Source organism: Polypterus senegalus, chromosome 2 (assembly GCF_016835505.1).
Source record: "Polypterus senegalus isolate Bchr_013 chromosome 2, ASM1683550v1, whole genome shotgun sequence".
Lineage (NCBI taxonomy): Eukaryota > Metazoa > Chordata > Cladistia > Polypteriformes > Polypteridae > Polypterus > Polypterus senegalus.
The window spans coordinates 120,250,373-120,277,001 of NC_053155.1; the positions used below are offsets into that span (position 1 = coordinate 120,250,373).

At 40.3% G+C, this 26,629-nt stretch overlaps 1 protein-coding gene across 12 annotated transcripts in view; it reads left to right on the forward strand.

Moving 5' to 3' along the window:
- The first annotated feature begins 1,170 nt into the window (after positions 1–1,170).
- sh3bgr (SH3 domain binding glutamate-rich protein) overlaps positions 1,171–26,629 on the forward strand; it is an 88,113-nt gene continuing 62,654 nt past the window's right edge. For 9 of the 12 annotated variants that reach the window (XM_039744478.1, XM_039744480.1, XM_039744479.1 and 6 more), the window contains exon 1: positions 1,172–1,313. In XM_039744478.1, the coding sequence (XP_039600412.1) occupies positions 1,269–1,313 (45 nt within the window). In that variant the 5' untranslated portion in view covers positions 1,172–1,268. Of the gene's footprint in view, positions 1,314–26,629 lie in introns of all 12 variants that reach the window. The other 3 variants (XM_039744481.1, XM_039744482.1, XM_039744489.1) reach the window with 1 other exon arrangement.

A 26,629-nucleotide genomic window follows, 5' to 3' on the forward strand; every position in this document is an offset into this window, starting at 1 on the left:
TTTATTACAACTAATATTTAAAATGCACCATCTGTTGGCATGTCAAATGCAATGCATTATGTTACTGCATGCTTTGCAAATTTTATTGACTTTAGCTGCTCATCCCAACAAATGACATTCCAATAGATGGTGCACTGCAAACGTTAACGCTGAGGGCCACGTTGGTTAGTTAAATTTCCATCGGTAGCGCAGCCAGTATTTTAAAAAAGCAACACACAAAACCTTACTTCCTAGTCACGATTAAATCTAAAATTTGTGGGACAACAGATGTATAATTCAAAACTGAGGGGCATGTAATTCCGGCGCTGGCAACGTTTTTGCAAGCTAAAATTTGTTGTGGAATGTGGTATGATTAAAGTAGCTTTGAAAAAATGAGAACGTAAGGGATCTTTTGAAAGTTTCGATGTCAAAACCAGAAACGAAAAAAATGAAGTAACGGTGATGATGATCTCGACAACTGTATAACAATAATAGCGAAATACCTGAAGGCACCAACAGCAAGTGCAGTAGCTGCGCCGGCCAGTTTCGTAGCACATAGCTGTGCCGCTTTACTCATCGCTGAAACAGTTGACATGTGCTGTCCTGCAGGCAGATATGATCATTTGCCACTTTGACATGCCTTTTGTCTACTTTGCCCTCGTTGGAAGTGTTGATCTTTGAAGCTTGACAACAATGCGGATTGCTAAAATCAGTGAGAATGATTGCTCTCCAAAAATATGAAGCTAGCTTGTGTCTCACGATCACCGAGACTACCCCGACAGCACTAAGTGACAGGACGAAAAAGTTTCTGCTCTCCAACTGCAACTCGAGCTAAAGAATACGAACTCTCTCATCAGCAAAGTTAATTCTCCCGTTTTATTTATTTATTTTTTTAAGTGAGACTATCCTCCCAATAATACCGTTCTTTGCAACAAATGCTTAATTTTTTTCTCAACGTGTGCTTGCTTTGCGTATGTTCGTTTTGGGAGCACAGGGGACGGTGGGAATTAGATCCCTTGCCTTTTTTGTCCAGGATCGTATTCTTCACGACAAGTTAATGCGGCAGCAAAAGGGGTCTGGATGACACTCACGCTTACCAATCACTGTCGTTCCCTTCTATCACTTAAACCAATCGCAAATCAACTGGTGTAATTATGCCCCACCTTATATGTGTTTTTTTTTATATTTTGGGGAGGGGAGGGGGTTCCTATTGAACCCCGATTGCGCAGACTCTGCTACTCTTGCTGCTCGCCCAGGAGTACAATTGTAAAAAGTTCAACACAACCACCATGGTTATAAAAGTATTTTTGGCGACGTCCTCAGGCTCCACAGCGGTAAGACTATCAACTTTTTAACCTTTTTTAATTCATTTTCGGCGTTGATAATGTTTTGTGGCCGCGGATTTTTAATACTTTAGTAACTTTAGTTGACTGCACAAATGTTCATGTATACTTCGAGTTACAATGTATTCCTCGGTTCAGCTGATTTTTAAAAGGTCTACTTCAGTATTCATCCAGTGGGAGGAAGCCCCTGGCAACCACTTGTCAAACGCTCCTAGATGCTATATATGGCGAAAGCGATTTAATTTCAGAGGAACGACACACTAATGCGTAAATGCCGATTAGTTCCGAACTCTTATATTAGCGGTAAAAGTTCCGTTTTTATTAACTTAAACATAAATCGGGAATCGTGGCGGCTGTGAGACTGTGGATCGGATTCGAAACACAAATCTAGGCACGCAGTTTCTTGTTTCCTTTTATATCCCCGCTCTGGCATTCTGTCTTTCTATATCTATCCTCTGGCATTCTCAACCTGTAACGGCACTCGGAGCGCAGATGGTGAGCAGCAGAAAATCCACTGTAGATGCACTCTTTCTTTCTTTCTTTCTAAATTAAACGTGCTCATCTCTTCTTGTGTCGTGCCTTGTTAATGCATTTCGAATCGAATATAGCTGCTAGAATAAATAGAATAACTGATCCGTTGATGCCTACATCACCCTAGTTTAAACTGAAGACTGCACTATTAAATATAATGTAAAACCTATTACCAGAATGTTTTGTGATCAATACCGTACATCCAGCTAACTTCTCAACCTGCTTTTTCGGAGCTATTCTAGCAAATCTGGACACCAGGCAGGAATTCTACCATATGTGAGTCAATGTGCCCAGGCTGGTGCAAGTAGAGGAAATGGATGAATAGAGAGATCTCGTCCAGAATGGGACACCAGTCCCCTATAAGGCACACCCACATGTTTGTACTCACATGTAATAAGCCCATTTAACGCTTGTATGCTACAGCATATAATGTACCCAAATAAAGACATGCCTTATTTAAGGTTTTATACCCATACAGCGCAACATCAGTTATCTTCCCTTTTGGAATGTGTGTTTGTTTTAGACACAATATAAAATTTATATATTCAGTTAATAGGTGGCATACTGGCTACAGTTCATGGACTCTGGTTTAGCTCTTGGCTGGAATGTCTTCTGCTTGCAGTTTACAGGTTCAAACAGCTGTTAGATGAATTAATGACTTCTTTAAATGTTTTTGTCCAGATCAGAATAGGATTTTGTTGTTAAAAACTCTGCCTTATGATAGACAAAAAAAGATAGGAAAATATACTATCAGTAAAGTCTTATTAGCAACATGATAAAAAAAAAATCTCATTTTATAAATTATATAATTTTCTAAGTGTATTTTAGAAAATCATATATAAAGGATTGAATGACACTTGCTTTAATTGATCCTACATTTTTTAGAATATTATACTGTAAATCAAGCCCTTGTCATCACCTTGTCTATTTGTCTGTCTGTCTCTGTGAAGGCAGTGTCTCCGGCTAACTAGATGTTGATGATTCTTTTTGTGTTGGATAGAGGAAAAGGTCATGTTTAGTTTGCTCTGGGTGCTTGCCTTCTCTCTTGTTAAATGTATTCACTTTATGAGAAAGTTCTTCAAGTAAGGCATTTCTTGGCTTTCCAACGTTTTGGCTTATTCCTTCTGTTTTGTTTGTCAATGTGTGTTGAGGATTCCAAAGGTTCAATGGTGTTCTTTACATGAAAGTTGTGGTTGAGTCATATCTAAATTCTGCTTTATGTGTACAGACTTCTCTAATGTAAACATAAAGTTACGTACCTAATAATGTGTTCCTCTTTTGTTGATGACTATTGAGATGTGCAAGTTCACACACTGCTCATATGACAAAATCAATCAAAATATGGGATGCTAGTGTCTGGTCTATTTTGATTGTGATATCCTCTGACATTGACTTTATCAGACAAAGTACACACATTGCGTGACTTGAACCCAAGATTCTGGAGCTGTTTGGTAATAGCAGAAACCACAGTGTAACCAGGTGTTTATTAAATCATGAAGCCAGCAAACCTTTTCTTCATACCTATTCTTCCTGCATCAGGACTTTACGCTGCTTTGAAACAGTGACGTTATACTGCTGGCCACTTTTCAACTCAGTAGAATGATTACACACTAGGCTTCCATTTTTTCAAGTTTAGCACTGTCAGGCAGTACCTCTCAAGGGTGAAGGCCAAGATGCCACTAAGCCCCATTCTGATCAGCGTTATGTCTTGTGTTTGATGCATTTCTGGTGTTGATGTGAATTCTTTTTTCAGATACAGTAACTGTGGTTACTTTTAAGGGAGCAAATAGTGCTAGACTTTCATACCTTTTTGGTGGCTTGCACCTTTAATAGGAAAAGTTTAAACTGAAACTGCAAAATCATGATTGAAACAGATGAATTAATCTACAAGGAGCTCAGATGAGTGGTGTTCAGTGGAATGGAAATGTAATTTTTAATTATCTTAAATACTTTTTCTGTGTTTTTAGTGTGGTACATAAATGTTTTCAGTTATGGTTTACCTTGTCATTCGCTATTGAAGTTTTTTATATATAGATGGATCAGGTGAAAAGTGATTAGAGGTTCTGCATGAAATTAATTTAGCTTATTTCTTTTCTCCCTTTCAAAAGCCTGCATATTTTGAACCTAACCATCTGACAACAATCAAGCAAGTGCATCATTCTAAATGTATGAAAGTGACAATCAAACAATTCTTTAACGTCCGTCCCTCAGAAATAACTGGTAGATATTTCTTATTACTAAATACTATATAGATAAAATCTGTCTTTATATTGTGACTCGTGAGTCACTGTCTTGTACCCTAAAGAAGTGGCTAAGTCGAAGGGCTTCAGCTTTATTTTCATCCAAACAAGAGCAGCAAAGTTATTTATTCAAATGAGAGCTACCACTTCCCTACACACAGACACAGCAAACAAGCAGGAATGGGGTCAAGTCAGTGGCCAGGTTATAATGTTCCCTGCATCACCCATCGGGCGACAGATGTGCTACGTGGGGAGGCTGCAAACTTGCAATTGCCTCAGTGGCGCTGTGAACAGGTGGTTGCCTCGACAATGGACAAGCAGCCTTCAACAGATGAGTCAATCGTGTTTCGGAGTGTAGCCCCACTTGGGAGTGGGGGGTTCGGGTCTCAAAAGAGCTCAGAAGCCTCACAATATTTAAAAAAATGTTTAGAGTATTCAAACATGCTAAATAAGTTACCTGTGTATGTTTAGTATGTTTAGAAATGAAACACATACTACATCTTCCAACTCAACGTATTCCAGTGCTCTTCATCCACTAGATATCAAAGATTACACGAAAACCAGGCAGGCTACATTGCAACTTTTTTGGGAGACCTGAAAACTGTGGACCTACTGCTAGATGAAGCTGAACTAGCTGTGGCTGTTTGAGTTCATTGGTGAGAACTTCCTGCCCGATGCAGCAAGGAGTGTGGGAGGACCTCACTAATTGAAAACTAAAAACACGATGGAAAGATTACATATGAAATCCAAAGTATGTAAGGACTGAAACTCTTTGTATTAAAATACTGTATATATAGAAAGTCTTAACATTTGTAAATTGCTGTGTATTTGATACTGATAATTTGATTTCATTTATACTGGGTTATTCAAAGAATCTGAGCACTTTCAAAACTGGTTTACTTATTAACTAAGTAGTTTAAAGCCTGTTTGTAGAGGAACCCTCACAGTTTTTTGTTAATGTTACAGATACTTAATTATGCACCCCTTGTGTTATATGGCACACTTCAATACAGTAGATAAATTCCCCTTTGACCCTTTTTAGCATATCACTGTCAATGGTTAACAACACAGTCATGATGCATTACTTATTACGTTTGGACAAAAATTAAGGGTAACTTTGTGTTTGGGTGCATGCTGCACATAGTGCATATTTACTAAGTAAGGCACTTCTGAAAATGTTCAGTCCTTTTTAAATTACTATGTATTAACCGGAAAAGCGGAATGCAAAGATGAGATGAGGTGATTTCATGTTTTACTTATTTTATCTTAAACTGTTCCATTTCAGTTAAACTTGCTAGCAGCTTTTAAAATGTTTTTCCTGTATCACGTCTTTTCCGTAACATGCATTGCGGATTATTTACTGAATATTGATCCATTTTCAGCAATTTTGACAAAAAATATATGAATTCTTTATTAAATAGGCTTTACAAAAATATTTCGGAAAGTACATTAGAAAAATGTTGGAAAAGCATATCAGATTTTCAGACATTTTCTTTTATAGAAACTTTATGTAGGAAAACGAAATAGCCTATATTATTAAATGTAAAAAACAATATGACCACTTTCACTGAATGTCTAACTGAAAGTTGGATGAGTGGGTGTTATTTCCGTGGTGCAGTGCTTAGACCCAGTAGATTTTCAGTTTGGTGTCTATGTTGAGATTTAATGTTCTTCCTGGCAACATGAATTTCCTTTGGTGACTTAAATTTCCTCCCACACTTCACAGACATGCTGCTAGAATTATTGTTGATTCTAAAGTAGCCTGTAGTGAGTAGTTTCATTGGACTAGAGTCCTGTCTAGTGCACAGTCCTTTAGTTATCACCAATGGTATTGTCATTCATTCATTCATTTTCTGAATGTGCTTTGCCCCTTAAATTGCAGCTTAATTTGTGAGATAAAATTCAACTCACCACTATGTTCATTGGTACCACCATGATTTACAGCTGTTAAAAAACTTGCAAGTCTTTGACATGTGGCTCCTATTTATTATAATGAGAGATACCTCTGTTAGCCTGTTTAAAGAAAATTTACTTCACAATATACATCTGAAGGGAACTTTTTTGGCAGCCTCTGCATTTTTCTTGCCCAAGGTTAACAAATATTAATAAAGAAGTCTATCTATCTATCTATCTATCTATCTATCTATCTATCTATCTATCTATCTATCTATCTATCTATCTATCTATCTATCTATCTATCTATCTATCTATCTAGTTACTGCAAAACTTCAGGGAGCCTTGATAAAATAAAAAGGTAAGATGATAAGAATAGTGTGTTTTGAGATGATGTAACTCATGTTGGAGTTACTCACTTTTTCCAACTCAAAATTAATTCCTTTCAGAATTGCCATATTGCCAGAATAAGGAAAGAGCTAATGTTACCATAATTGATTAATTGTGATCAACCCATATCTTGCTCATAATTGTGACAAATTAGTAGCAGATGATCTGAAAATATAGTATTTATCAAATCAAGTAAACAAAACTGAAACGTAGCAATGCTGATTGTATAACCCCCAGTTTTTCCGCAACTTCCCAAACAAGCAGCTACTGATACTTTCTTACATGTCATAATGGTGCAGTGGATTGCATTGCTGCCTTAATGATCCTGGGTTTGTATCCTGTGGGTGGATGTTACTTATATGGAGTATATATTGCATGGTTTCCTCCCACAATCCAAAGACATGCAGGTTAGGTGGATTGGCGATTCTAAATTGGCCCTAGTGTGTGCTTGGTGTGTGGGTGTGTTTGTGTGTGTCCTGCGGTGGCTTGGCACCCTGCCCAGGATTGGTTCCTGCCTTGTGCCCTGTGTTGGCTGGGATTGGCTCCGGCAGACCCCCGTGACCCTGTGTTCAGATTCAGCGGGTTAGAAAATGGATGGATGGATATATTGCATGGGTTTTCCTCCAGGTACTCTAGCTGTCCTTCCATGTTTATAAAGAAGTGCTAGTTATGTTAATTGGCCACTCTAAATTGGTCCTCTGTGAGTGGATGTGTGGATGAGTGGGCCTTTTGATGGAATGGCACCCAGAACAGGACTGTTTCCAGCATTGTACCGAGTGCTGCTTAGGTTAGGTTGTCCTAGCACCATAATTATATTAAGCATGTTTGCAAATAAGATTATATTTTCTTCTGCATAAATGACAAATAATTAAAGTGTGTTAATTGTAAACCATGTTTCAAGACATGTCTTGAAAATTCTTTCGATGTTGATATTTCCACAGCCCACAGGTAGGTGTAGCAAGTGCCACATGCACTATTGGCCTTTTGTTAGTTTTCCCTCTCCTTAAATGTATAGCTTGGAAAATGGGTTAATGTGGTTTTGTCTCTTATTGGGGATCTGCACCTTTAAGGAGGAGACACTGTGCAGACAGGACAGTTTGCCTAAAGGGGATTTAGACCAGAAAGGTATGAGGAGAGAAAGAGTGACATCTGGAGGTGAAGCAAGGAGCAAAAGTGCACTAGCGTGGAAAATCTGAAAGTGTAGCCACCTACTGGAAGTTGGATTTTGGTCCAGATTTACAAGCAAGATGCGTCTCAGAATGCAAACCCTTTTGTTTGTATTTTCTTTGGAGCCCCCAATTACAGTACTTTCTCAGTAGGAGAGGTCATTTATATTATTTGTGTCAGCTTACTGGGGATTCCTTGCTGCTTCCTGCTTTCTATCAACCTCTGACTGAACAGTAAGGATAGTAAAAGCAGACTGTGTTATTTTTTAGCAAAATGGGTTAATAATGGCAATTGCATCATGTACTCTAATTTCTTAATTTCTAGCCTTGTTTAGGCAATATATCTATTGTTTTGGGTTGGTGTTGTAAAATGTTTGTTTTGTCTGTAAAGATTTAAATATTCTTTTTCTTTTCTTTTCTTTTCTGCTGTTCACTGATTTCTGTCCAGGATTTGTAGACAGGGAGTGGGTTGAACAAGGATGAATGTTGGCCACTGAGCCCCGAACAGATTTTTATTAAGTATTGCTGCTGGTATGATAACAGTATTCTGATTTTAGGGCTTAGTCAGACACCCGGACTAGCAGTACCTAGGCAAATGCCAGATTGACAGAATCACAGAAATGTCTTTGATTTACTAGTTTGCAGCTACTGCCTAACATTTGTGGTCCCCGGCCGGGGCTGGAGCCCGGCCAGGACGCCCAGGAGGACGTGAAGAGGGCTTGTGCCTCCTCCAGACCGAGTGGGGGCGTCCGTCCTGGTTATGCAGGGGGCCTCGGGTAGGGGGCTTTGAAGCCCAGCCCTGTAGGGGCCCGTGGTCACCGCCAGGCGGTGCCCCAGTGCCTAATTGTCCCTGGAGCCCAGCACTTCCGCCACACCAGGAAGTGCTGGGGGGAAGACTTTATGTGGCGCCCGGAGAGCTGCCAGGAGGACAGCCGACACTTTCGCCACGCTGGGGCGTGGCTAAGGAGTGGATACCGGAAACACCTGGGGCTCATCCGGGAGCATTATATAAGGGGCCGCCTCCCTCCAGTCATTGGTGGATGTCGGGAGGAAGCGGACGGAGCTGGAGAGAGGATAGGAGGCGGCCAGGAAGCAAGGCACAGAGACTGTGGGCCCTGGACTTTGGGGGATTCAGTGCCAGGGGCACTGGGGTTGTGTGAGTGCACGTGACTTATGGAACTTGTACATAGTGTAAATAAAAGTGTGTTGGGTGCGAAAATGTCGTCCGTCTATGTGTGTCCGGGCCAGCGTTCACGCATTTCAAAAGACAAGAGATGAATGTGCAAAACTCTACAGAGACAGTGAATATGTCAGTCAGACCCAGGACATTAAGCCTATGTGGCAACAATGCTAACTCCTGTGCAGCCCCAAGGCAGTCGTATGAAGTGTGAATCAATGCCCCAAAACTGACTGAGTTGCAATTTTAATGGTATTGATTGCTATTTTTATTTAGATTATAGTTACTAGTAAATTCACACAGCTTTATGTTGGGACAATTCTAAGCTGTCAGTTTTTTCAATTGGAAACATTAAAACATCTAACGAATTAACATATAGAAGAAAGACTTTAATTCTTACATTGAGAATAAAAGAGATGTTTGTCATGTTGTCCACGTGTTATAATTTTCCTTGGACTTATTCTGATTGAATGCAGATCCGATTTTATAGTAGAGTACTGAAGGGTGTAATGGAAAACAAGAACATAAGAAGTTTGACAGACGAGAGGAGGCCTTTCAGTGCATCAAGCTCATTTGATTAGCTAATAGCTAAGCTGTCAAAATATCTCACTAAGACATATGTTTAAGATTGTGAGGGTTTCTGCTTCAAATACATGGCATGGATGTTTGTTCTAGAGTCCCAACCCCTTTGTATAATTAAGTGCTTCCTGATTTCACTATTAAGTTGCACTTCACATTAATCCTCACCAGTGTCCTTGAATATGTGTTTCACTATCAACTCAAAAGAATTCTTTCGAATCAACTTCATCAAATGCATTTGAGGATTTTAAAGACCTAGACTATTCTTCTCTGCTAAGGAATAATGAGGTTTCGTTCGTTTAGTCTTGAGATAAGGACATACTCTTTAGTCCCAGAATTCACTGGCTAGCTTGGTACTGAAATTTTCTAAACATAATGCAGTGCTGGTTGGCATGCTTAGCTAACCAGTTTTTTTTGCGTTGTTGCCTCACAGAAAACTGGGTGTGGATCATGGCCTGGTCACGGACTAGATTATATTCTCCAGGTATTCCAGTTTTCTTCATACATCCCAATGACATGAACATTATGTGGGTTGGTGGCACTGAATTCTGTAAATATATTTGAATGAGTATACCCAGTGATGAAATTTTGCTTCGATGAGAGTTTCAACCTTATGTCTGATGCTGCCTGGATTGGCTTGAGTTGACCCTATATTGGAGGGCAGAATGACAAATTGCTAAAAATTCCTTGAGATTGATAGTTTTTCTTGCTATGCATGTTACATTATTGATAAACATACTGTACAGGTAATGGAGACATTTATGTTCAGTAAGGATTCTTTTAAGTGTTGTTTTATTGAAATAATAGAGGATGGTAATGCAAAATTACACCACTCTCAGCATGCAGTTGCAGCGGGTCTCCTTGACAAAATGAACTCTGGCATGTTACAACAAGACACACACCAGAAACCAACCATGGGTGGGTCATCATTCCATTGCAGAGTATAGTCATGCAAACATCCCCTGTCATTCACACTTGGCCAACTTAGGATCAGCAATGCAGACTGTAATGTAATTAGGTCATTTTTATTTGGCAATTAACTGGATTGTGCAGATGGGGCTGAGTGGTGGCTTCTGAGGCTAGGCATCTGCATCAGTAACCGGAAGGTTGCCCGTTTAGATCCCATAACGGCAAAAGTGACTCTACTTCGTTGAGCCCTTGAGCAAGGCCCTTAACCTGCAATTGCTCAATTCCTGGGTATGACATTAATCTACATCAGGTCCTCCCTGTAGGCCACCCAACCTGCAGGGAAAAGCCTGGGGATTGGTGGCAAGATTGCCACTCTAGCCACCATAAAAAATCTCACGCTGGTTCTATTCCATCTGAACTAGTGTGGTGCTGAGGTGTCACCCGTTCGATGGCTGCACTCGGGTCCTAATTTGGGATCGTGAGTTGATTTGCCATGTGGTGGGTGTGGCAATGTGCGGTATCAGTGCATGCTCCCAACCTCTCTCTCTCAGCAGAAGTCATGAGTTTAATGAAAACGTAGTCTATCAATGTTAAGTTTGTGATAGAATTTTTGCTCCCTGTCTCATCCTCCAAGTCAGGATCTTTAAAACATCAAGACAAATTGTGGTAGAAAAAGAAAATGCTAGAAAAACTAACTTTCTCTCACTTGAAAAACACTTCTTTCTTGAAACAAAGTATGGAGAGTTATTGCACATGCAGCTTACTCTCATATAAGATAGATACCAAAGCTATGCAGCCACACACCATGACATTACAGGTTTGCATGTAGAATGTAAAAGATAGCCCGGACACAGACAGACACAACACCGGAAGTCTACAACACACACAGTTTATTTTTGTTTCCTGCACACAACACAGCACAAACACAGTGCCCAAAGACTCACAGTCCTTTTCTTTCCTTCTGCCGCCTCCACTCCTCTCTCACAAGCTCCATCCTCTTCCACCCGACTCCAGCTCTCCGAATGGAGTGAGGCAGCCCCTTTTATAATGCACCAAGATGTGCTCCAGGTGCTCCCTGATGATCTCCCTGCAGCACTTCACTGGTGTGGCGGAAGTCCTGCATGGGCAACCAGAAGCACTCCGGGTGTACCTGCTTTCTGGTTCGGCAGCACTTCCTGGTGTGGCGGAAGTGCTGCAGTCCATTGCTCCTTAATCCTTCGGGTGACCCCTGGCGGTGGCCACGGATCACCACAGGGATGAGCCTTCCAGATCTGTGGCTCCCATACAATCCAAGATGGCTTCCCTCTTGCGTCCTGGGAAAGGAATTGCCCCTCTCCCTGTCTCCTGCTTCTCCAGGCCTCCTGGTGGGGCAAGGTCCCTGGCCGTCTATCATATTAGAAATTCCTCATTTACTGCTAAAACTGTAGATAGCAATAGCAATAAATAAAAGAAATAAACAAACGTAAGGATATCAAAACTATCATAAATTCTATTCTTTTGCACCGCTGAAAAGGTAGCATGTGTTATTTTCTATAATATTGTTATGGCTTAATTTAATTTCTGTTATATTTCAGTCAAGGTTCTTCCCCTGGACAATGTTCAAATTCTTGTTTAATGTCCTCTGGTTGTCCATGTTTGAATTATCTTGTCAATGTTAATATTGTTATTGTTGGTATTTATTTGCATTCTGTGCTGTTTATTAGTTTTGCATTTTATTTAATTTCTGTGTGTTTCTGCTCGTTCTGTTATGTTCCATGTGTTTTGTGGGTGGTTCCGCAAGAGGCGGGGCCACTTGTCCATCTCAGTCACGGCACTACCCTCAGCACTATAAAGGCAAAGGAAATACAGTACACAGTTTCATTCAATTCATTGAATGTGCCATTATTGGTGACTTTGCAATGTGAATATTATTGTGCTTCTGTTGATTATCTGGACTTTTTCCTCTGCTCTGTTTTTGTCTTTGTCTTTTGGATTTTTTTTTTAACTTGCTTGGATTACGTTTGTTGTTTAAGGCAACTCCTTCCTGCTTTCTGGAGTTTACTTGTTTCAGAGCATTTTTTTAAATGTATCTTTTATTTATAAGGATTCTTTGTCCCTTTTTGCTTTTCCACCTGTGGGTTTTTGCAATAGTTTAGGGGACTTTTTGTGCTGAGGAATTCCTAGTTTTTCTTTTGTTTTTCTTTGTGGTACTTGGGTGGAATGTTTCAGATTTATTTTAGGTTTTGAAACAGGTAGATTCCAGTTTTGATAACAATTTGTTGTGGAAGACTGCCGGCTTCCCAGGCCGGTCCGCACCCCCAGGCCGACAGGAGGAGCTCTCCCGACAGCGGGATCGTGCCCCGAGGTCCAGCAGGGCCTTATGGACTCTGTGGTGTTTATACACAGCCCTGCTGGATACCTTGGGGGCCACCAGGAGTCGCTGTGGGGGGACTTATGGGCTCTGTTGTGCCTTATGACCCGGGAGTACGTCACGGTCACGTGACAGGAAGGTATGGCGTGCTCCCGGGTTGAAGTAATAGACTGATTGCCCTGACCCGGAAGGAATAAGGGACTGTGGACTGCTGGGACAGGAACACCTCCGGGTCAGGGGCTATAAAAGGACGGTGCCTCAGTCCAGACACTGAGCTGTGCTGGGTGGGAGAGGAGCAAAGTGTCTGGGCGAGGAGGAGAGGTTATTGAGTTTATTTGTTGTGAGATTTATGAGTAGTGTGGGAGGTGCTTGGTGCACTGTGAAAAAAGAAAATAAAACGGTCGTAGACTTTTACCTGGTGTCTGGAATTATACCTGAGGGTTCAAGGGTGCACTACTGCCCCCTGCTGCCACATTGTCTAATTGGAATTTATTTAAATCAGTTGAATCATTTAATTTTTGTTTTGCTGCCATTTTGTGCAGCAGTCCCTATGGCATTGCAAAGTAAATAGCCCGGAAGTGAGTGGCACTGACATCACGAGGTGGTGAGAATTTCGGTCAAGACAAATATTCATCTGAGTTAATTAAGTGAAAACAAAGAGATTGGCACATTGTACTTTTTGTTGTTTTAAATTTCTGCTATTTGACTTTGTGACTGTGTTTAACTTGCCGTTGTTTTTTCTTTCTTGGTCTCTTCTAATCTTCTGGTCCTACTGTAAATTATTTTCTACCTCACCTTTTCTGGCAGAGCAGATATCTGTTATTTTGTTGTTATTTTTTTTTATAGTTTAGTGTCATCACCTCTCTGCCATTTTACTATGCCCATCTTCATTTTTCTTTTGCTAGGATGTTATCATCGCCTTGAGTGACATCACTGACTGTATGCGACTGTTTGTACTGCTGTATGTAGTCCTATCTCTGTCCTAGTCTTTGGTTTTCTTTCAAAAAGAAACTGTTGCTCACAGTAGCATTGCTTTGGGTTAGTGAATCAATTGTTAGTTTGGTTTTTAACATTTTGCCTGGTTTTGGTCTCTCTTTGTAGTTAGATTTCCATTTCTCTGCCTTTTCCTTAAAAACCTCTGCTTGCTTATCGACTTTGTTTAAGGCACTTCCCTATTAAATAAATACCGCAGATATTCTCTTGATTTCCTGTTCCAAATTTTCACAAAATAATTATTGTTTTGGCTGCTTGCAAGTTTGATGATCACTAAAACATTGCGATTCACACTTTAATCATTACAAATATAGCCTTACCAAAGATCAAATAGCTGATGAAAAAAAACCTATAGACACACAATCTGTTTTCACAAAGGACTAATCACATTAGGGACTGGCAGGTTGCACTGTTTATGAATATTTGTATGATATTGTTTTAAGCACTTTTTCTTATGTACAGTGCATCCGGAAAGTATTCACAGCGCATCACTTTTTCCACATTTTGTTATGTTACAGCCTTATTCCAAAATGGATTAAATTCATTTTTTTCCTCAGAATTCTACACACAACACCCCATAATGACAACGTGGAAAAAGTTTACTTGAGGTTTTTGCAAATTTATTAAAAACTAGCAAAATACCAAGGCTTCAGAGAGGGTGAAGTACTGCATTCAAATTTTTATTAAGAAGAAAATTAAACCTTTTTAAACTGTGGAACAATATGCCAATAATTATTTGTTAAGGATCTCTTGGTATACCATGTTGTCAGTTCGGCCCTCCGGTTGTAATATGACCAAGCTGTGCGCTGAGCTTACTCTTGAGCATGCAATGTACAGTTGGCCATGTGAACAGTAATCTTATCTCAAATCTGACAGCTTGGATTGCTGCTGTCATAATCGGTTGGAGTTTCATGGTTTGTTTCAATTACGACAGTATTTGCAGGATTTGTTGTGTTGAAGTGACATTTGGCATCTGTCAAGCGTTGTAAGCACACAACCGGTTTCATCGATAAAATCACATCCAGCTTTTGAGAGTTTAAACATTCATAAACATCAAAGTGTCCACTACTCAAATCGTCACCTGTGAATCTAAGATGTTTAAGTGGCATTGGCGGTTGTCGAAAGGTGTAAAATATTTGGCCATTTCGGTACACTTGAAAGCGACAACCGAACAATTCAGCGGCAGTCATCAACTCACATGCAGAACCATAGGTGAAGGGCTTAAGCATTTCACTCTTTTAGTGCTCCTGTGTAGTATAATTATCTCCTGTACCGTCATCAGTCCACACCTTGAACCTGTCCCAGTCATTCAATACATAAGACACAATGTTCCTCCGGATATCAAGAGTGAGCCTGATATGGCCGTGCAATATGTAACAAAGAGAATGGAAAAGGTAGGTGGTATCTCCGGCATGGAAACCACTCGGTAAGTGACAGTTCTTTGATCGATAGAATTTCTTGAAGATGGGCCCATAAGTAACAAAGACTGTTGAAAAGTTCAATATGGCGGCCGACAGTGGCATCATACTACCAAAATAAGTACGTACATTGGTTTCAGTTAGTGGAGGGAAGCCGCCTACCAAATTTCGAGAAGATGGGGCCATAAATAAGAAAATTCAACATGGCGGACGTTGTTGACCGTTATGACCATTACGCGTAGAATTTTGAAATGAAACCTGCTTATCTTTTGTAAGTAAGCTGTAAAGAATGAGCCTTGCAAATTTCAGCTTTCTACCTATACGGGAAGTTGGAAAATTAGTGATGTTGGAAAATTCAATATGGCGGCTGACAGTGGCGTCATACCACCGAAATAAGCACGCACATTGGTTTCGGTTAGCTAAGGGAAGCCACCTACCAAATTTCGTGAAGATGGGGCCGTAAATAAGAAAGTTCAACATGGCGGACGTTGTTGACCGTTATGACCGTTATGTGGACAATTTCGAAATGAAACCTGCTTAATTGTTGTAAGTAAGCTGTAAGGAATGAGCCTGCCAAATTTCAGCCTTCTACCTACACGGGAAGTTGGAGAATTAGTGACATTGGAAAGTTCAATATGGCGGCTGACAGTGGCGTCATACCACCGAAATAAGTATGTACATTGGTTTCAGTTAGCGCAGGGAAGCCGCCTACCAAATTTCGTGAAGATAGGGCCATGAATAAGAAAGTTCAATATGGCGGACATTGTCGACCATTATGACCGTTACGCGTAGAATTTCGAAATGAAACCTGCTTAACTTTTTTAAGTAAGCTGTAAGGAATGGGCTTGCCAAATTTCAGCCTTCTACCTACACGGGCAGTTGGAGAATTAGTGACGTTTGGAAAATTCAATATGGCGGCCGACAATGACGTCATACCACCGAAATAAGTATGTACATCGGTTTTGGTTAGTGCAGGGAAGCCGCCTACCAAATTTCGTGAAAATGGGGCCATGAATAAGAAAGTTCAATATGGCGGACGTTGTTGACCGTTATGACCGTTCCGCGTAGAATTTCGAAATGAAACCTGCTTAACTTTTGTAAGTAAGCTGTAAGGAATGGGCCTGCCAAATTTCAGCCTTCTACCTACACGGGAAGTTGGAGAATTAGTGACGTGTGGAAAATTCAATATGGCGGCCGACAATGGCGTCATACCACCGAAATAAGTACGTACATCGGTTTTGGTTAGCGCAGGAAAGCTGCCTACCAAATTTCGTGAAGATGGGGCCATAAATAAGAAAGTTCACCATGGCGGACGTTGTCAACCGTTATCGACCGTTATGACCGTTACGTGTAGAATTTCGAAATGAAACCTGCTTAACTTTTGTAAGTAAGCTGTAAGGAATGAGCCTGCCAAATTTCAGCCTTCTGCCTACACGAGAACTTGGAGAATTAGTGATAAGTGAGTGAGTCAGTCAGTGAGTCAGTGAGGGCTTTGCCTTTTATTAGTATAGATAAAAAAACCTGACAAATCACATGTACATAAGTATTCACAGCCTTTGCTCAATACTCTGTCGATGCACCTTTGGCAGCAATTACAGCCTCAAGTCTTTTTGAATATGATGCCACAAGCTTGGCACACCTATCCTTGGCCAGTGTTGCCCATTCCTCTTTGCAGCACCTCTCAATCTCCATCAGGTTGGATAGGAAGCGTCGGTGCACAGCCATTTTAAGATCTCTCCAGAGATGTTCAATCGGATTCAAGTCTGGGCTCTGGCTGGGCCACTCAAGGACATTCACAGAGTTGTCCTTTGATATCTTGGCTGTTAGGGTCGTTGTCCTGCTGAAAGATGAACCATCGCCCCAGTCTGAGGTCAAGAGCGCTCTGGAGCAGGTTTTCATCCAGGATGTCTGTGTACATTGCTGCAGTCATCTTTCCCTTTAACCTGACTAGTCTCCCAGTTCCTGCCGCTGAAAAACATCCCCACAGCATGATGCTGCCACCACCATGCTTCACTGTAGGGATGGTATTGGCTTGGTGATGAGCGATGCCCGGTTTCCTCCAAACGTGACGCCTGGCATTCACACCAAAGACTTCAATCTTTGTCTCTTCAGACCAGAGAATTTTGTTTCTTATGGTCTGAGAGTCCTTCAGGTGCCTTTTGGCAAACTCCAGGTGGGCTGCCATGTGTCTTTTACTAAGGAGTGGCTTCCGTCTGGTCACTCTACCATATAGGCCTGATTGGTGGATTGCTGCAGAGATGGTTGTCCTTCTGGAAGGTTCTCCTCTCTCCACAGAGGACCTATGGAGCTCTGACAGAGTGACCATCGAGTTCTTGGTCACCTCCCTGACAAAGGCCCTTTTCCCCCGATCGCTCAGTTTAGATGGCCGGCCAGCTCTAGCACTAGTCCTGGTGGTTTCGAACCTCTTCCACTTATGGATGATGGAGGCCACTGTGCTCATTGGGACCTTCAAAGCAGCAGAAATTTTTATGTAACCTTCCCCAGATTTGTGCCTTGAGACAATCCTGTCACAGAGGTCTGCACACATTTCCTTTGACTTCATGCTTGGTTTGTGCTCTGACATGAACTGTCAACTGTGAGACCTTATATAGACAGGTGTGTGCCTTTCCAAATCATGTCCAATCAACTGAATTTACCACAGGTGGACTCCAATTAAGCTGCAGAAACATCTCAAGGATGATCAGGGGAAACAGGATGCACCTGAGCTCAATTTTGAGCTTCATGCTAAAGGCTGTGAATACTTATGTACATGTGCTTTCTCAATTTTTTTATTTTTAATAAATTTACAAAAACTTCAAGTAAACTTTTTTCACGTTATCATTATGGGGTGTTGTGTGTAGAATTCTGAGGAAAAAGATGAATTTATTCCATTTTGGAATAAAGCTGTAACATCACAAAATGTGGAAAAAGTGATGCACTGTGAATACTTTCCGGATGCTATGTATGATCTTTATTGTATTTTTATTGAATATCTAACCACTACAGAGCAGTGAATTTCAAAATATGGGGCTAATTCAGATATGTCATAAACAAGTGGTGGATATACCTATTTTTTTCTTTCATTTACTTTAAAAACATCTGTAGAATTTCAACTATATTTTGACAATAATATCAAAACCCTCTCAATTTATGTGGGTAGCACACTGGCACAGCTGTTAGCTCTTTTACCTCATGGCTCTAGGATGTTGTGTGTGGAGTTTCTGTTCTTATGTTCTGTGTATCTGGAAGGGTTTTGTCCAAGTCCTCTAATTTTCATCCAACATACTGAAAACCTGTGTGTTAGGTGATCCCATTTCAAGGACAAGAGTGATTGAGAACACCTTAAAGTGAGTTGGTAAAATGTTCAAGCAGCTGAAATTCATTCAGGGACACCCATGACCATGAATAGGTGGTGACTGAACTATCCCATATTTTAAGGCAATAGAACTGGAAAAAATATCCACAGTGCTGACTACCAACACTACATATACCCAGTCTTAGCAGACACCAGTAACTAACTTGCTGAGTGTCAATGGTAAGTAAACTGGAACAAGTTATTTTTACCCTTTAAATCAGTGGCTTCCCATCTGGGATTAGTCTGTCATTATTGCCGTGACAATGGATGGCGCTATTCCAGCATTTAACCCGTCACAGACAGACACAAGAGGCATACTTACACAAGTTCATGCTTTTTGTTTTCTTCTTTTCTAATTCAGCGCAGCACACAGTGCACAAATCACCACAAATATAGCTCAGTCCTTTTCTTTCTCCTTCTGTTACTGTTCTGCCACCTCCTGTCTTCTGTCCTCTGCCTCCTGACTCCAGCTTCCTGAATGGATTTAGGTGCCCCCTTTTATTCTGCACCCGGATGTGCTCCAGGTGCTCCCTGATGACCTTCCTGCAGAACTTCCTGGTGTGGCGGAAGTGCTACATGGTTACCCGAAAGCACTCTGGGTGTACCTGCTTCCTGGTCTGGCAGCACTTCCCGGTGTGGTGGAAGTGCGGCATACCAAGACTTCAGAATCATCAAGGGGCTTCTGAACCATCCAGGCGCCCTCTGGTGGTGGCCATGGTTCCCCACAAGGTTGAACTTCCAAGCTCTGTTCCCGTGGCCACAACACCCACCAGGGCGGCTGCCTTCTCGTGTTCCAGGGGTGGTACTGCTCCTCTCCTGGTCCTTCCATCCTCCAGGGATCCCAACTGGGCATTAGCCCCAGCTGTCCGCCACACTGGCATAAAGGGCAATGGCCACCATGACCCTGAACAAGATTGAGTAGGCTCAATAAAGAATGGATGAGTGGATTTCATTGGTATTTCTTTGTACAGTAATCCCTCCTTGAGATGAAAATCCGCGAAGTAGAAACCATATGTTTGTATGGTTATTTTTATATACTTTAAGCCCTTATAAACTCTCCCACACTGTTTATAAATATTCCCTGCACAGTTAAACAGCATAAACCCTTTGTGTTCTCTTAGATATTAGGTAAGATTCATTGAAATTATGTATGTAAACACACTGTTTATATACAGTAAAACCTAAATATTATTTTAAAGATATCGACCGTCTCTGATATCACATATGTTACAGACATTACGATAGACAGGCCACCAGCAATAAATACGTACAATGCAAGAAAAATTCTATACAGTAAATGTGTGTACAGTGACACTAAACGTACATACATGTACTAAGTACTGTAAGTTGAAAATTAATTATGGTTACTCACCAACAATGACGCGACGACTTGTCTGATAACGATGAGTTTAATTTTACTGCACAACAAAGGAGAGCGTTACAACCCTTCTAAAGGAGCCTCTTCAGGCGACTGTGTAGCACCGCCGTTGTTCTTCTTCCAGCAGTCTTCAATCCAAATCCCTAAAACAGATTCCATCTGGACTACCGCCTTATTACGTCCACTTACAACTCGTTTTGCACCCTGGTTAAAAGTACACTGTGGCCGTAGATCTTATACTGTTTTCCTCCTTTTTAAATAAAAAGAATTGTGGACTCATTGATGCCGTAATGACGTCCTACATCGGTGTAGCTTTTCCCTTCCTTCAACATATCCAAAACTTTTACCTTTTCGGCAGTCGTTAGCATCTTCCATTGGCGCTTGGGCACGGCCCCTGAAGCAGTAGCAGGAGCAGATCGTTTTAGAGCTATAATGAAGGGCTTGACTATGCACAAAGATAAACACAAAAGAGCACAAAAGTCAAGTCTTTACACAGCGAAACATGTTGATGCTGAATGAGCGAGATGAGACTTCCTGGTTAATGCCGCGGAATCAAATTCTGCGCTCCGTCGCTGAGCCAGTCAGCACATAGGAACTTAACTGCGTACTCTGATTGGTTAACTTCTCAGCCATCCGCCAATAGCGTCCCTTGTATGAAATCAACTGGGCAAACCAACTGAGGAAGCAAATACTGGAAGTTAAAAGACCCATTGTCCGCAGAACCCGCGAAGCAGCGAAAAATCTGCGTTATATATTTAGATATGTTTACATATAAAATTTGCGATAGAGTGAAGCTGCGAAAGTCAAAGTGCGATATAGCGAGGGATTACTGTATTCTTTACTATCACAGTGTAATAAATCTGTCGATTTGCAACTTTCAAATCTAATTTATAGGCCCACCAACTGCTGGTGTCAAGGAGGCATGGGGCAGGTAAAGGCATTGTATAGAGTGCTGAAGTAAATGGAAATAATTTATTAAACTCTTATGATTTTTCAAAAGAGACACAATGCAGAAAAGTTATCTGTGGTTATGCTGGTTTGTTTACTTTCACATGGGGCTCCTTTTCTTATTTTGGTGTTCTTGAAATTAATTGCCTGACACAATTATTCTCCCCTCATGTTAAATGTGTGGAATTTTATGCAACTTGAAGTTAGTTTGAAAACTCTGAAACAATCCTGTAATTATTCGCACACTTTGATTCACTAAAGATGATAGATCCAGTGACTGAGAAGTTATGAAGTCCTTCCATGTGATGTGCCTTGAATGTAAAACTTGTTGCACTTTGTTTGGAAATGTAAATCCAGTATTACCTTTAGGTGAAAATGTGATTCTATTCATCGTCAAATCAGAGTAATTCCATTATCACTGTTCAGTAATTTAATTTATAGTCCAGATGAAACAACGGTATTCTGACATTCAGTATATTATAACAATTTTATATTAAATGCTGGCATGCATTTTTTGTGGGCATGGCCTTTGTGAATATGATTTACAACTGCAGCATCAACAACATTTATTTCTATAGCACATTTTTATGCAAAGAATGTAACTCAAGGTGCTTTACCAGATGTCAAAGAGATAGTTACAAGAAAAGAAAAAACAAATAAGATTAGGTAAGACTAATACTGAATAAGTATGAATGAACAAATAAATCCATAAATCAATCAATTTAATCAATCCATATAAACTTACATAACATATATACATAATTAATCAAAAAGCAGCACGGTTGTGTACAATATATTATTATAAGTCTCTACAGATGAATATGATGATAAGATTAGATGGCCAGGAGGACAGAAAAATAAATAAATAAATAAATATGCATGGATTCCAGGGCCAAAAAACCATCCAGCCACCCCTGGGCATTCTACCTAACATAAATGTGCTTAAATCATTCCTCATTATTTCCAGGCTTTGTCCCAGGGGATTCAATGCAGTGAGTCTAATTTAAAGTAATTTAAAATAATCTAAAATTTGTATGTACAATTTTTTTATGGATATGCATTTTATTTATTTTTTTTCATTGTAGTTCAGTTTTAAATTTAAATGTATTCCTTTTTCTTTCAGGAAAAGATCATGTCACATGTCAAAGATAACACTTCTCAAAGCTTTCAAGGATATCATATTGCATGACTAGATATTGTAGGGAATGATGGATTACACAACTCTCTCAAACCTCTCAGAAAGTTTCAGATTTCCTACAGCACTACCACATGATCAACACATATTGGCAACCAGTCAACATTTAGTATATGTTTTCTTTCGCCACTTTGTGGTTGGTGTGACAAAGCTGAGACATTTATTCTTCTTTAAAGTTCCACGGGTCGTTCATCTTTTTTTACTTTTTAGTAGACTCATTTTCTGTTATTTTTTAAAACTGCTATTACCCTTCTCTGTTCTCCTTATCTTATAGATTAGAGTGGGCTCTTCTCTGCCTGTGGGCTTTGTAGGCATTGTTTTTTCGGCTGAGTGCTCATTGGTTTATCAACTGTTGCATGAACATGGGCCCTTCCCTTAAGAGACAAAATCAAGCTAAAAAAAGTTGCTTCAGGTTTTCTTTTTTAGAAATTGCTGTGTTATGTCTAATGCTTCTTATTTTCGTATGCAAATATTATTATCAAGGTTAAAAGGATGCCGAAAAGGAAATAAGATTAAATACATAACATTTTAGTTGTATAGCCTTAGTCATGTGTGCGATTGAAAAGGCAAATAAAGTTAACATATACAGGAGGGGAAGGAGGGAACAAAACTGGGCAAATGAAAGGAGAAGAGTTGAGAAAAAGCTGTCCTTAGAGAAGATGAAGGAAGGGATTAAAAAGTTAGTTGGTCATTATGACCTGAGGAAATGTGTGATCCCAGTGTGAGAATGAGCTTAGTTTACTCTGGTTTTCTTTGAACATTAATGTGTCTTTGAAGTCCTGTGAAAGAATACAGACAGAGTGTTGTTTAATATTGAAATTAACAGAGAGACCAGATAGAAGAGTATTGTTGGTGAAATATTTGCAAGTGACACAACTTAAAGTGCCTGATGGGGAATGTAACTCTCCTCTGTAAACTGAGCTGTGGATGAGAAGTTTGCTTAGGTTTAACGTTCAATGAAAGAAGATCAAGGGAAGATTAGGAAATAAGGCTCATATGGAAGGATCAGTCTGCAAATTGAAAAAATTTTGTGTAATGCCCTGTGTGAGACGTAAAGTGTTATCATGGAATTTGAGGATAAGTTAAAGGCGGGTTTCATTACTGGGGTTCCTCTTATAGTGGATGTTATCTACTCCTGGTGAGTGTTGTATGGTACAGTGATCCCTCGCTATATCGTGCTTTGGCTTTCGCGGCTTCACTCCATCGTGGATGTTAAATGTAAGCATATCTAAATATATATCACGGATTTTTCGCTGGTTCGCGGATTTCTGCGGACAATGGGTCTTTTTACTTCCGGTATTTGCTTCCTCAGTTGGTTTGCCCAGTTGATTTCATACAAGGGACGCTATTGGCGGATGGCTGAGAAGTTAACCAATCAGAGCACGTATTACGTATTAAATAAAACTCCTCAATGATATACGATATGCTTCCCACACGGTGCGTCGCACACTTAAAAGCTCTAACAGCCCGTATTGATTTTTGATTGTTTGCTTTTCTCTGTCTCTCTCACTCTCTCTGCCTGACGGAGGGGGTGTGAGCAGAGGGGCTGTTTGCACAGAGGCTGTTTGCTTAAAAGATACGGACGCTCCTCTAAAAAATGCTGAAAGACTACCTTCACATTGTTCCCTTCATTGCGGCCGCTTTATCGCGGTGCTTCGCATGCTGAAAAGCCCAATAGCCCTGTTGATTTTTGATTGTTTACTTTTCTCTCTCTCTCTGATAATCTCTGCTACGCGCACTTCTTTGAAGAGGAGGATATGTTTGCATTCTTTTAATTGTGAGAAAGAACTGTCATCTCAGTCTTGTCATGGAGCACAGTTTAAACTTTTGACTAAAGGGTGTTATTTCATGTCTAGAGGGCTCTAATAATGTTAAAACACGTATTTCGAAGGTCGTAAACAGGTTTTCTATGCTCTAACTGTGAAAATATTAGATTTATAAATAATGACTCCTACTTCGTGGAAATTCATTTATCTGTCTGGAGCGGATTAACCGTGATAAACGAGGGTTTACTGTATAACTGCGGAGAATATTTATAAAAAGTGTGGGAGAGTTTCAAAGGGCTTAAAATATATAAAAATAACCATACAAACATTTGGTTTCTACTTCGTGGATTTTCACCTATCGCGGGGGGTTCTGGAACGCAACCCCCGCGATCGAGGAGGGATTACTGTATACCAGAACTGGAAAAGAACTGAAAAATCGACATTTTTAAATAGTACAGGAGTAGCAATTCAGGATTTCTGATACCGGAAGTAAACATCATCTTTTCTTTCAATCCCCACCCCCTTCTCCTTTACTTGAACCTCGCTTTTGCAGTTGTTGACTTCACAAAATGAAAGTACAGGCTTTGACGCAATTAGAATGTCACAGGGGATACCTCCCCTTATTGCTTTGACGCAGTTGGTACTAATACCAATATTACTCCTAGCTTGATTGAGGGCTCTGTTCACGACATGAGAAGGGTATCCATCTATCCATCCATTATCCAACCTTCTATATCCTAACTACAGGGTCACGGGGGTCTGCTAGAGCCAAACCCACCCAACACAGGGTGCAAGGCAAAAAACAAACCCTGGGCAGGGTGCCAGCCCACTGCAGGGCACGAGAAGAGTATCTCTCTATTATAATAAAAAAATCCTGCGATGAGACAAGACTTTTTGGAAGATTTTTTCAAGTCCTGCGAGTTGAGACCTTGGCCATGAGATTTTTTCAAGTCACGCCTTCCTCTCAACCATTTTCAACCAGGCACATGGTAATCTCACCTCTCATTTGTGTGAATGCTTTTGACAGACACAGTTTCTGCTCTTTCAGCTCTTATAAATTTTAACGTTTAAGTCCCCAATTAAAGAAGACGTAGTATGTCCAAATCTTATTGAAGAATTTCATCACGAAGGATTATCAACAGAAAAAATAAGTACACGGGCAATCCTAGCACCGAGAAACGATGAAGTCAAATGAATTAATGCCAAAAATGATGATCGATTACACAGCAAATTGATTAAATGTGTATCAATAGACTTTGCTGAAACAGTTGGCGGTGATCGTGCGGAAGATGAAAACATCAATTTACAATATCCCAAAGAATAACTACAACCGTTAACACTATCCGGTCTTCCACTGCACGAATTACTGTAGAAAGAAGGATGTATCCAAGAAAGGTAATGTAGTACATCTTCCTCAGATAGCATTGCCATTCGTATTAAAACAGTAACAGTTTCCCGTTAGAATAGCTTTTGCAAAGACAATTAACAAATCTCAGAGCCAAGCATTCGAAAAAGTATTTTTATTTAATAGATGGATGTGGTGAGAGAGGACATGCAGGTGATGGGTGTAACAGAACAAGATGCAGAGGACAGAAAGATATGGAAGAAGATGATCCGCTGTGGCGACCCCTAACAGGAGAAGCCAAAAGGTGAAGAAGAAGAAGAAGAGAGAAAGAAACAAGATTCAATCACGGGCAATTATACATTGCATTGTCACGATGAAAGTCCAAACACAGAGTCAAATTTCACTGCGATGTTGAGGAAAATTTTATTCAAGAAATTGTTTTACAGTAGAAGTATAAGTTTAAAAAGTATTTGCGTGTTAATTTCGAAGCCAAACAGAACGAAATTGTATTACACAGCGAATAACTCTAATGCAACATGAAACAGAATTCCATCCATCCATTATCCAACCCGCTCTATCCTAACTACAGGGTCACGGGGGTCTGCTGGAGCCAATCCCAGCCAACACAGGGCGCAAGGCAGGAAACAAGCCCCGGGCAGGCGCCAGCCCACCACAGGAAACAGAATTTACTTTACAATTATTGAGTTTTTCTCTTTTTTAATATAGTTAATTATACACTGTAATGTAAAATAGTTCTATTATGCATATGTAACAATTTCCTGGAAAATAAAAATCTGTTTAAATTGTACAACTGCATCCCCATATGCGAGCGACAGAACTGCAAAGAGGCTAGTGCATAGCGCAGGCATGGGGGTTGGCAAGTGAAGCGAGGAGGGGGCAAAGTCCCCTTATCTTCTATCAATTAAGAAACTTCTCATACTGAGGGCTTCATTATAGATGTCAATCGTGTCAGTCCAGAGTCAGAGGAGTCCAAGGTACTGTAAAATAGAGAGTTTTTAGTTTGTCAGGGATGGAAGGAGCTGTAGAGGAGGTTACTGCTTAAGTGAGTTGCCTTGTAATAAAGGATTTAAGTCTTGGAAAGACTGATATCTAAAAATGGTAGAGTTGTAGTAGAAACATTAACTGTAAAGCTGATGAATGGAAACTAGTAAAATTATTAATTAATTCCTGTAGCTGGCTTCTGGAACAAGAGGCATCCCCAACACAATCATTGATATATCTTTCATACATACCTAGTACAGTGCTTAGGTCGGAAGAAAACAACAACAACAATAACAATAACAACATTTATTTATATAGCACATTTTATACAAACAGTGTAGCTCAAAGTGCTTTACATGATGAAGAAAGAGAAAAAAAGACAAAATAAATTAATAAATAAATTAGGGAACACTAATTAACATAGAATAAGAGTAAGGTCCGATGGCCAAGGTGGACAGAAAAAAACAAACAAAAAAAAAAACTCCAGACGGCCGGAGATAAAAAAAAATCTGCAGGGGTTCCAGGCCACGAGACTGCCCAGCCCCCTCTAGGAATTCTACCTAACATAAATGACCTCAATCAGTCCTCATTGTATTTAGGGTTCCCATGGAAGGACTTGATGATGACGGTCATGTGGACTTCAGTCCTTTAATCCATCAATATAGGAACATC